This window comes from Lasioglossum baleicum, chromosome 13 (genome assembly GCF_051020765.1).
Source record: "Lasioglossum baleicum chromosome 13, iyLasBale1, whole genome shotgun sequence".
NCBI classification, from domain to species: Eukaryota; Metazoa; Arthropoda; class Insecta; order Hymenoptera; family Halictidae; genus Lasioglossum; species Lasioglossum baleicum.
The window spans coordinates 15,053,388-15,065,810 of record NC_134941.1 but is presented as its reverse complement, the minus strand read 5'-3'; the positions used below and the strand labels follow the sequence as shown (position 1 = coordinate 15,065,810).

At 43.4% G+C, this 12,423-nt stretch overlaps 1 protein-coding gene across 1 annotated transcript; it reads left to right on the top strand.

The window, feature by feature from the left end:
- Positions 1–5,323: 5,323 nt before the first annotated feature.
- Positions 5,324–11,890, top strand: LOC143214831 (uncharacterized). The gene is made up of 2 exons (XM_076436278.1): positions 5,324–5,558; positions 9,904–11,890. The coding sequence occupies exon 2, from the start codon at positions 9,904–9,906 to the stop codon at positions 10,132–10,134; it is 231 nt and encodes a 76-aa protein (XP_076292393.1). The 5' UTR covers positions 5,324–5,558; the 3' UTR covers positions 10,135–11,890.
- The last annotated feature ends 533 nt before the right edge of the window (positions 11,891–12,423 follow it).

The window sequence follows — 12,423 nt, the reverse complement described above, 5'->3', positions numbered from 1 at the left end:
CAAGGGATACCGCCACTTCTCCCGGCAGCACGTCTCACCCTTGAAAATGCCTCCGATTGAGTAAAAATTTGCCCATGCCTTCTTTAAATGCATGTACCGTTCAAACCGATCGCAATCCTGCCCGAAGAACTCAAAAGGAACTGGTTTCCGTGGAATTTGAAGTTGAAGGGTCCTCGCGAAGCTAACGAAGTGCACCGATGCTGATTGACGTCGATGATTAAAGGTCTGATGAATAAATATCTGTCTGGTCGAATATATTGCTTGTTATGCTATAAAGAACTTCAACTTCCGCCGATGAGCTCAGGATCTCTTCGATTTCATTTTCGAGACATTCGCAGGTGCGCTCGAAAGGGTTTTAAATCTGTCTTCATCTTAGGCCGATTGGAATTCTCATTGAGAAACGAGAATTTTTTAAAATTTTATTGTGAAGTCAAGTAGAGGCATCTGTAGAATATTCCGACCAAAAGTATGAGGCAAGTATTATAAAAAATGCAGTACAGAACAAAGCAATTGGCCTGAATGAAAAATCGAGCAAAAACAGCTCGGCGGCACGGAACGTGTTAAAGAAATAAAAGTCATGAAGTACAAATAACAGAGCAGGACGGACAAGTTATCGGTGGACAAATTTGATGTATGTATTACGTATTTGTGAAAAAGTACTGGACTGTCAGGGTACAACCGTATCACAATGTTTGTGGATAAAGGTAGTGGACGGAGTCTATCAACAAACTGTACTTTCTAAGTCGGAGCCGTTGTGTCCCTTTGTTCACGAATTCAGCTCCCTTCTATCGTTCGAAGGTCCGACAACTGTGCAGCCAAGGTGTTCAGCACGAGCCTGTCCCTAATCAAGGATCAGTGTTTCCTGGCAGATGTTTCTGATTTTCCGAAACGAAGGTTCCCTTTCTACCCCGTCCCTCTGACGTCTCAATATCAGCTTTCTCTCGTTATCTCGTTCCGAATCCTCTCTTTTCACTATAAAAATTCCTTCGAAGATCCTCCGAAATTTTCTACTTGAAAATTCCTGATAAAAATCCACTGTTTTACAAGAATATTAATCTTTGTTCTTGACAGGTTGTTGGAAGTTTTCTTGTTAAGGGAGCAAAATGAAGCGAAGATTCGATACGGCGATTGATAGCAGGATTTAATCGCGACGTAATTCAGAAACGCATTCGCTGAAGTGGAAAGGTGGGCCATGCTACTTGGCCACGGTCGGTAAAAGCCGGCAGATGTATACTTCCGGCAGCTGGAAGAGTGGTGTCGTGTGCCTTTATGCTGCACGCGCCGATTGGCCATTAAAGAATAGACGCAGCTGGGGGATTCGATGATTTCCAGTGAAATCAATTTTTGACCCGGCCCATCAATACTCTGCCACCGTCGATTCATTCGAGAAAAATCGATATTTCAATATTGTGGCTGTAAAAGGGAAGTTCAGAATTTCTTGCATTTCATTGTTCCATTAAAGCGATGTTTTTCATTTTTCCCATCAAATTTCCATTGATAAAGTGGAGCTTTCAACACCGGGACAGCAGAAGAGAATATCAAGAGTACATTTGATAAAGTTTTTGTAAAAGGGAAGTTCAGAATTTCTTGCATTTCATTGTTCCATCAAAGCAATGTTTTTCATTTTTCCCATCAAATTTCCATTGATAAATTGGAGCTTTCAACACCGGGACAGCAGAAGAGAATATCAAGAGTACATTTGACAAAGTTTTTGTTGTTGTACCTACATGATCTGATACAGTCAGCACACGAGCGTTGAAAAATTCATGCGATACAGAGTTCCGTGTGTGCGAGCAACGATACGCAGTTTTTATCACGGCGCAACACAACGTCGAACTTCGCGGCAGTATGTTCTCTCTCTCGCGTGTTTTTTTATTTATTGAATGCCTTGCAACTCGTTGCACATGTTGGAGCCATCTGTCGCCTGCACGAAACTTTTCACTTTTGTAGTTACAGCCGCGAGAGGACTTTTATTGTCGGGGTACGCGCGCGCGCGCATCGCTGGTGTTTCTGTTCGCAACATTTCATGCCGTCCAACTTTTTCTCCGTTTTCTTCGGCTCGGCCATGAACAGTAAAAAATGGACTTAGCTGTGTCCCTTGCCGATGGACGAATATCGCTGCTGCCGACGTTTTTCTGCTTTAAAAACTGTCTACGACTCGGGGAAAAAATCCGGAAATCTTGCTCCTTCACAATGCTGACGTATAATCCTGAAAGTCCATTTCTTAAATGCACTCCGACGACTTTGGAGAGCTAGATGGACATTTCAACTGTATTTCGAATTCACACAATTTTTGTTGCAATGCAAACTTGAATAATAAAATTGATGTAATCGTTTCCTATTAAGAATGACACAATTACCTGAGTAATAGAGGGTATGTAATAATTTGCTGTGATAGCGTTTATGCATTTAAGAAGAAATTATCTGGGTGAAGTATAAAACATCTCTATACGAAATTACTTTCCGAACGAGTTAATAAAATAAAATGACTGAAACCGGTCGTTTGACCTGCAGTGGTGGGTCCAGTGTTAATTGTGACGTAGAACGGTAACGTTGGTAAGAGTATATTGTTTGGAGGTTTCCGAATGTTATCTGTGAGATTAGAGAGCGGCAGCGAGAAAATAGGCCCCATGAGCTGGAACTGTCTGCATTCCAACGTCCAGCGAGGCCGCGATGGGGTCTCCTGGCGACCCATTGTGGAACGTCGAAGGAATCGAGTAAATTGGCTGAATTGCCACGTCCGAGAATTGTGGCACGTCGATGCAGACAAGAGATAGAATCGCTCGAATTACGGCATGGAATAGTTTGGACAGGGACAAGGCTGCTGTTGCCACGCACAATGCGCCCGGATCTTCCTTGATCATCTACCCTGCTCGCTAATCGTTCGAATCAATTCTACTTCGTTTACCTAAAGCCAGAGATCTTTTCTTTCTCCCTACAGAAAGTACATTCCAGAAGCATCTGCACATTAATCTGTTCCAAAAATTATTTTACACTTTGGTCAAATTTCTACGGTCAAATTTGAGACACCTTCTTTTCAAATATAATCATAATTATTAAATCAATTTCTGTTTCACTTATTATTAGAAGATAACGATCGTAGCGAAGCTAACATTGCTGCTTTTAAAAAACGAACATGTTCACCGTTTCAGTGTCGTTCATGATTCACCGAGCGAGCAAAGTGGAGATGATCCAGCAAGGTCTCTCCTCCAGGATATTATATCCAGGACTTCCTGGTGGCTTGGAAGTTGATACCAGAAAAAGAAAAATCGAGGATCGAGCTGAAGAAATCTACGGAGTCGATTTCCCGGCGTAACAATCGCGAAATCTTGTTAGATCCCTAGAAATCTTGTCGCTTTCGACATCGAATTCCGGCGTCATCCTCCGCTCCATTGTCTCCCACTTTTCCTCAACAAGCTATAATAAATATCTGAAAATAATCGAGCAAGGAATCTCGTCGCGTCGTTCGAAAACTGAACCTGTGCGCGACACGATTGACGGTGGCCCGTTCAAAGTGTTTCTTCTCGGTCTCTCGTCACACTGGGTTAAACCAGATGGCAATTAACGTCGATTTGTCGATAACTCGCTTGCATAACTGCATTCACGTGCTGCCACAATGCAGATGCGGAGACAACGAGCTCCGCAGACACTTTAATTAAAGTCGCCGATATTCTGCACGCCCCGCGACCGCCCCGGAACTAAAACTCGAATGTTCGGGGTCTTTTAACCGAACAGCGAAACCAGCAACTCTTCAACTAATGAGTTTTATTATCTCGCAATTAATCGGACATCGGAAATGTATCGTTACTTTCCGAGAGGTGATTTATTTATTAATTCATTTAATTAAAGGCGAGCTGCCTCGGTCTGGAAAGTCAGCGAGAGTGATAAATTGCATATGGGTTTTTGAGTCGCGAGAGATCGACGGTCGAACATCAGTTTTCTCATAAATTGTAGACTGTAATTTAAGAAAACCGAAGTCTTCAAATAATGGAACAAATGAGCAACATGTATCGACTTTCTGTTATGCGCGCAATTCATTAATATATGTTAAATTCAAAATGTTCAACTTTGAAAAATTAATTTTTCAGCGAACGAACAGCTACGTAAGTAGTTCAAGGCGCTGTGTGCTAATTAAACTGTCCTTGCTCGAGTTGAAGCACACGTGGACAACGATCGGGACTGGAAAGGTGACGAGAAATATTGAAGATAGGAAAGGCAAATAGTATGGGCGTGTCTCTACGGTGATTCTAAGAATTAATTTCAGCTCGCGGGAGATGTTGCCGAGACCATGGTGCACACGGAAATTATATTGTCTTTTAAACGGTCGGCCAACAAACGCTTCACCTCGCATCTACATAATCCTATTTCCATAAGCCCATCCCCCTGCGTGTTAATTCGCATCATTACATCCACGCGAAACCCTTTACATATTCAGCCTCTTATCTCTGTTAATACTGCTTTCGTACGGCTCGCGAGTATAACAGCGAAAGCGAAAACTTCTATCTCGTTCTTGCGAGCTTCTTTTATCTAATTACAGAATTGTTCATTCTATAGTAATAGATCAGTCTATACTTTACCGAGTTCTCTGACGTTATTCCCACAACATTCCAGGACAGACTATCGCACGAAATTGTCTGGGGATAGCAGATAGCTTTCCCATGTAAAATTCCATAAATGGACGTGACCGAAGAGCGTCTCGATAATTCGTTCCGGTTGGCTTGTTCGCAAGAAAATATGTACATAGTGTTCGGCGCTTCTGGGAAACATGAAACAAAACTGCCTTTATCTCTATGTACAATGTACATTCTGTACTATTTCCACAGAATACGTTCAACTAAATAAATCGAAACTATAGAACCGAAAAAATCCTTCATTCGTTAAGTCGAATCATTCCACCAAGAAAACTATGCGACGTACCAAGGCCAACGAAAAGGGTTTCTAAAATATATCAACCCTTTGACAACCACCTACAGAGGGGTGCATGATCGCGTGGGGGTCCTGTTGTGAAGAAGGGGTGTGCGGGGAGTTTTAAAAATCGTTGGCACGCGATCACAGTGGCCGGAAGCGAGCCCTCGGCACGGGGGAGATTGTCGAGGGTGCAAAGCTGAAAGAGGTTGGTTCCCTGGTTGTCTCACCCCCTCTGCGTCCCCTCCCTCGGTCGGGGGCCCATCGCCACCGTTTTCCCCCCATATGGTCGACACATGTGGGTTCCTCGGGCACACACACACACACACACACACAGAGAGAGAGAGAGGGGGGTGCCGAGTTAATCGGGGAAACCAGCTGATGGTCGGCCGTTTGTTGGCCTTCTTCAGTTACTCTTGGACCGTGCTGTGCTCCGAATCTGCTTTCGCGGCGTCCCATCGATCCAGCTCCGATTTCCACCGATACACACCGTCGTCGTCCGTTCTCTTCCACCTTTCCTCCTCTTCTACATCGTCGTGAGAAACGACCTTAACCCGTTGGTTAATTGGATCAGGACCGGGGAACGATCGGTGGAAGGGAGAACGAGGAAGAAGAAGAAGAAGAAGAAGAAGAGGACGCTGCTGATCGACGAGGTGAGTTCAATGATCCTATCTTCCGACGACGTTACACAGGGATTTACCTTTCCCTCCGACTGATCTTTGAGCTTCCTCCAAGTTTGCGAGCCTCTATGACTCGGCTTTCGTTTGTTCTTGTCGTTTCAATTTGCTGGGAAGTTGTGGCGCGAGTTACTTGTATACATAACATACATTAGCATAACACTGCACAATTAATAATGAAGTATATATCGTTGTATAGAGTTATATATAAATTAACACATTGTGTTGACCGGCAATTTTACACAGAGGCTATCTCATGTCACCGGCTATTATTTCGTAATTGAATGTCGAAGCAAAACAATCTAAATAAGCTTCAATAAACTTTATTTATACATAATGAATTCAGATGAAACTTTAAGCAAAGCTTTTATATTACTTTTAATATATTTTGTTAGTATGATTAACTGTATAGCAATCACCGAAAGAAATTGAAATCGGTCAACAATGTGTTAATATCATCGTAGACGCTGAATCCTGATCTTTACATTTTTTGAGGAAGTTAAAAATGTGCCGAGGGATTTGCTTAGCCTTTGGTAAACAAGAGAAAATTGTTCCGAATTCATTGCACATTGTGAATTGAAGTCCGAGAGATTCCATCACCGACATTCGGACTTGCTTTTACAGGCGGTTTGAAATCCGCTCGCCCAGAGTCCGAAATCGAGTGAAAAATGTTGCCTATGCGTTGTGTGCACGCAAGTCTCTCGCCCCGAATCGTAATTAACAAGTTCAATCAGCGGAGCGGCGATTGATCAATTGAAACGGAACAACGCCGAGCGGGTGGAAGGGGAGGGGAGAGGGGGCGGACGGCGAAAAAAATCAGCGCGCGTTCTGCTAACGAATGGCAATTAGATTTTAAAGTGGAATTCACAGATGGTTAATCAAAAGCTCGCCGGGACGCGAAAAACAAACGTGACTTCCGATCGCGCCACCACCGGGGCCGAGGCCCCGAGGCTTAACATGACAGAGCCAGTAATTGAGTTTCAAAGTTTAATTCGGAGAGCGTTAATCAAAAGCTTCGGGCTGAATAACTTGACGAATAGGAATTAAACGCGGCCGGAGTTCGGCTCCGAGCTAATCAAAACGTTGCGGGGGTGTATGTATATGTATACATGTAAGATCGAGGAATGGCTTCCCGCGAAACTTGAGTCAAAGATCCACAATTGAAAATCAAAGTTTCACCCCTCTGTATATACATATTAAAATCTTCTCCACGAAAGTTTCATTCATCAAAACGTTACCTCGAAACGAACTAATCGAATTCAACAGTCGAAACTTACTCCATGTTTGATTTTTATGCAACTCTTAAATTTACTTAGCCTGTCTCTTGCTTTGAATTTCAAAACCTATCGATTACACGGCAAATCAAAGTTTCACCCGTAAATCAGAGAGCACGTTTGGAATAGTTTAACCGAATTCGGAAGTCGTAACACGGACCGTTAAATTTTTAATAAACCCGAAAGTAGACGAGCATGCGATAAGGAGATTAAGTATCTAGCTTGACGCGAGTTAGTCGGCTTAAGTATAGAAGCCGTCTAACAAGTTCTAATGAAAACGGATTATCGAGAGAATAATTGAACTCGAAAGCTAGAATCTTGGATCTAGGTACCGCGGCAACGTGTTCGAACCGTTTAAACGAGAACTCGAGCTGTAATTGAAACAGTAGTAAGTTAATTGAGGATCCTGTTTCGTTGCTGGAACGTGTACATTTCTAAAACACCAATTCTCCTTCTTTATTTTCACCATAACGAATGAAAATTGAAATTCCCCTCGCAGCATCTAAAAGGTAATAAATTTGCAGCGGGGTGGATATTTTATTGCTAGTTCGGTGCACGCCGATCGAGTCGCAATAAAAATTTGCATCGGGGTCTCCGAAACTTCTCGAATTGAAGTTCCTCTGCGAGAGGGGCAATCTGAAGGCTGCACGTCCGCGAATTTCCGAAGAAGATAAATGTTTATCGTGGCTCGCGCGGGAGCGGAAGTGGAAAAAGTTAAAGTGGCCGGGGCAAGTCTGCGGAAACTTACCGTGGGGGGCGGTGCTTAAACTTCCCCGAACAGAAATAGAAGACGGTAACCGGGACTTTTTTCCAGCCATAAAAGTAGCAATTCCTGTATTACGAGCTCGTCAGAATTATTGTTCCCCTTCCACCGGCCCCCGGCTGTGTTGGGGGAAGAGAAACTCGGCCAATATTTCCAGCGTAAAACAGGAGATTCCAAAGGACGTGGAAACCATCTAGAAACTACCCTCGTAAAATGCAATTCCCTTCCCACCACTCCCCACGTTCGCCCCCGTTCCCTTCAAATAATTACTTACTTGTTGGAAAACTTCCCCTTTAGAGGGTTGGTGTCTTCGGTTTGCTGCCGGTGGCGCCATCTTGTGCGAACAATTGTGCTTATCCAACTGCTCCTTGCATCCTCTCTATTTAGAAACAGAGCAATCAATTTTGTAAGACTCCTGTTAAATTGTTAGGTTATTTACAGCAAATTATAGTTAGAGAGCGTACGTCAGTCCTGGTATTAAGATTGTTAGTTTAACGAAACTCGGGGCAATGACAATTAATTTCGATTGGAGCTTCGCCTTTGTAAATTGCGTTATGCTTCTGTTTGGCTTGTTTATTGCACCCCGTTCGTTAGTCGGCGTACATTTATACAAATTGATATTTTTCAACGTAATTTACATAAAGGGGATTTAAATGGAGATTCATGGCCGCGTTGTTAAGGGTTTTACGAGGCTCGCCATACAGGAAAAACTTTATTAATCTTTGTTAAAGCTTTATCGCACTGTGCGACATATATGTATATATACGTACTTTCTACATGGTGTAAGTGAAAGATAAATGCAACATTTTTTTATTATCGAAGCATACGAATAGTATGATTTAAATTTAGTATCGCGATATCCATTCCCGGGGAAGAACGTTCTTACCTATAAAAGGAATACTAAAAACTTTACTGCAAATATCGTAAAGTGTACCTTTTTCTACACTTTCATGTCACAATTTAGTGCACCGAATTTATGCCACATGAATTCCAGAGGAAACTACAAAAACTCATTTGCTGTAACCCCTGTGAAATTCGAGCAATTTCCCATCCTATAAGAAAGGAAAATTTAGGAACAATTGGTTTTACAAAAGAATCACTTAATCTCACCTAATGAACATCGTTAAGCCATAAAAGAATTATTACATCAATGTAAATGAAAAGAAAAAGAATTTATACGATTCGAGCTTCGCGCTTGAATTTCGCGGACCGGCAGAGTTTTAGGGGATGATTTTCGAAAGCAGAGAGATCGGCGGGGGTAGGTTTTCCAAACGATTGAGCGATGAACGGGAATAACAGAGACAACGAACGGGAGGAGAAGTTTTCGAGTAAGTGTACCGGCAACGCACGGAGTCCTGTATTTTGGCCATTGAACCTCGCCGAGTTGGCCGCGGTTGGCACGGGGGTGAATCTGGCGATGGGGGATGGGAATCCTTAGTAACAGTGTAATGCCGAGTATTGATTTCGGTAGGGGGCTGGCTTTAGGCTTGTGTTACATGTGTATACACGGCGTCCTACAAACATCGGTCGACCGGAGCAAACGTTCCGAGATCGAGGGCCGTGATTAAAGCCCGGGCTTTTCCAGCGTGTGTCGGCCCGACGACAGCCCGAGATCCAGCACTGGAATCGCTACTAATTAGCTCACGATAAGCGGAAAAATAAGGAACGCTGATTGGGATTTGTTCCGCCATTAATTGCGCCCTTGAAACCAGTTCCTTTCGCCGAGAGAACTTTGGCCCTTTTTCATCTTCCATTACAAAGGCAAATATTTTTAATCGACATGCTTCAGTTTTCAAGCGAACAGAACACACTCCGAATTTCTCCGTTAGAAATTTTTCACGAACAATAGCCTGCCTCGTCTGGAACAATAGGGATTCGCGTGACAGACGATGTTTGACAGTAAGTAATATCTTTCCCGAGTGAATTTCAGTGGAAGCTCGGTTGTAAAATACGGTTTGACGATTCCGAATCCTCTGTTTGACTCGAACGATGCGTGACTACAGGGCTCAAGAGCTTTTTGTCGAACGGAGAATAAAGGGTTTAGCAAATGGAAGTATCGAGTTTTCGAAGCGGTTTGCTCGACCGAGTTGAGCACTTTGTAGAATGGAATATTCGATCTCGTGTCGGGACCTCTTTGTCGATCTTACAATCTTTTAACGACCATTTTAACGATTCTTTTACAATCAACGTAAAAGATACACTGATATGATCGATGATGGAGAATGATTTTCGATTGACTCGGGTTTCGGACGGTGTTCTGACAGTGTTCCGTGTGATATTTCAGATGATACCAGACACGGAAAGCGTCTGTCAGACTTCGGAAGCTGCGGTCAGGAGTACGGACGTGTTTCAGAAGATTAAGAACACACCGGAAGGGGAAGCGGCCTCGACGACCGCGTGGAAACGATATCAGCAACTGGTGGCGATCGTCGAGTCCAGGGGCGGAAAGTTCAACCGGAAGTCGATGATCGAGGCAATCTTTCGCGGGAACGATCTCGTCTACGCGAGTCACTGATCTCATCGATCGGGAGCACCGTATCTCGATCCTGCAATCTTCTACCAAAGCACAGAGTCCTATTTCCTACAGTGGCGTGGAAACACCGTAATTTAAGCTCGAACGCTCGAAAATGCCGGACACGTTCATTATCGAAGCGAATAATCCAGAAAATGGGGAAAAATCTTCAACTGCCACGATGCCTTTTGAGCGCTGTAACTATTTTTACGTAGACAGATAAGCAACGATAATGTTAGTAGAGGGAAATGTTTTGTAAACAATCGAGGGATCGATGACAGATATAATCCTTGTCAAATTCTATTCGAATAAGTACTGACAAAGCAATTTGACAAGGATCATGTCGAGCTCATCGATCACAAAATAGTCGTCGATTATCCCGTTTGCAGAAAAACCGGCCGATTTTATCCGGTAGGAATTATCAGCGTTCATTAACTGCAACGATTCCCGTTTTTGTCGAGCGCATTCCTTGTTGCGCAACAATGCGTAATCGGGGCCCCTGGTTTTTGTCACACAGGGGTGGGGGGCAACGTCGAGAAGGTTTCTACGCCACTGGCGTGTAATTAGAGATACGATTAACGATGCCAAACCGTGTATTGCTAGTCAACGCGAGCGTAATAAAACGCGGTGTACAATTTAATTAGATAATTAAGCGACGATTAGGGAAAGGGAGGGGAAGGGGCGCCCTATCTGAGGGCGTGCACGTAATCTCGACTCGGGAACGAGGCTCGCTCTCTCTCTATCCGCCCCGGGAGGGGGTGGGGGGGGGGGGCAAAACAACGAATACCGATACTCTGTACACGTAATACGTAATAATTGCGGGCTGTCGGCCAATAAGCAGGCTTTACGACCGCCTATGAACGTGGCTCTGGTTCACCGAAAGATCCTCTGATCTATTACGTCATTTTGTAAACCTTCGGAAAATTTCGTATAATACACCTGAACATGATTTACCTCGTTTGGTTTTGAGTTCCTCTTTCTGGAAGCTGATGAAGTAGTTTTCTCGTTTCGGTGGTCTAGCTGCTGTCGCGTGGTTCGTTGGAAGCTATGCATATTTGGCGCGATGTCTGCGGTTCGAGGATTATTTATGAAGATATTTTAAGTTAAGTGGATGAATAGAGTATGAAATAAAGAGTTTTTCAGTATACTTAACGAGTGTTATTTTTGACGGGACCTTATTGTGACTTCGGGATTCAAGGTTAGAATGATTCTGAAAAATGAAAAGGAAAACTTTGAGTCTATTTTGGTTCATTTCTGTTGGATCAGGATCATTTCTGCTGGACTTGGATCAGAACACGCGGTGCCACGTACACATGTATTTTGCCGAATTAAATATTACCATAAAAATATACAAGGTATATACAAAACGATCTCCATACAATACCGAAGAGTAGGGGGGTGGGGAGCGCGAGTGCTTACAAAAGATTTTCTTATGTAACAGAACTGGCGCGGAACGGTACCGTGGAAACAATGGGAGTATATTTTACAAATATTTTACACGCGTCCGCTCGCATTCCTGTTTAGCGTTCGTCTGATCCACGCGGATCGTAATTCAGCCCAGTTGCGATTTCGATCCTGTACCCCGTAACTCATTGCACCACTGATTTACGGCCAGATGCATTCTTGGAACACCTGGTTCTATTAAAACCCTGGTCCATCGCGACTAAACACGATTCACTTCTCCAATTCTAATTTCTCGCGCGAGATCAGAAGTTCCGCGTGAAAATGACCATCTCCCGCACCTGAACAATGAAAGAACGTTCTCCCCGCATTGTTCGACTAGAGTGCAGCAGCTGGATCTCAACTTTCATCGGATTGACACGAGGCGATAACGATCGCGGGCGATTAAAAACCGCAGAAACAGACAATTGATTTAATTAATGACTTCTCCGATCCGGTGCGTTCGCAGACTTTCCAATCCGACTACTTCCGCGCGGCTGTTACATAATTCCCTAGATCTCCGAGGAACTGCGATTTCTCCCTAACTTTCCTAAAACGAAGCTTCTTCCATTTACAAGAACACTTTGTACAAGCTCACCGTGTCGTATAAAAACAGAATTCTTAATTATATAACCGGCATCTGGTTCGGTTCGTCTGTACAGAGAAGTTTGAATTCAGAGAAGGCGAAGGTACCTCGATATCTTGATAACAGAATCAGATAATCAGAAAGTAAATAGTACGTCGTAAACTCTTTTCGATTGCCTACAATTTCTATCTGAAAAATTTTCTTCGTACAACAAAAACAGTTAACAAGTTTACGTCGCACTCTGTAGAGACCCGAACAGCAGAAGC

What these genes read in the sequence shown, in the direction of transcription:
- LOC143214831 (XM_076436278.1), top strand. Translation starts at nt 9,904, where the DNA reads ATGATACCAGACACGGAAAGCGTCTGTCAGACTTCGGAAGCTGCGGTC.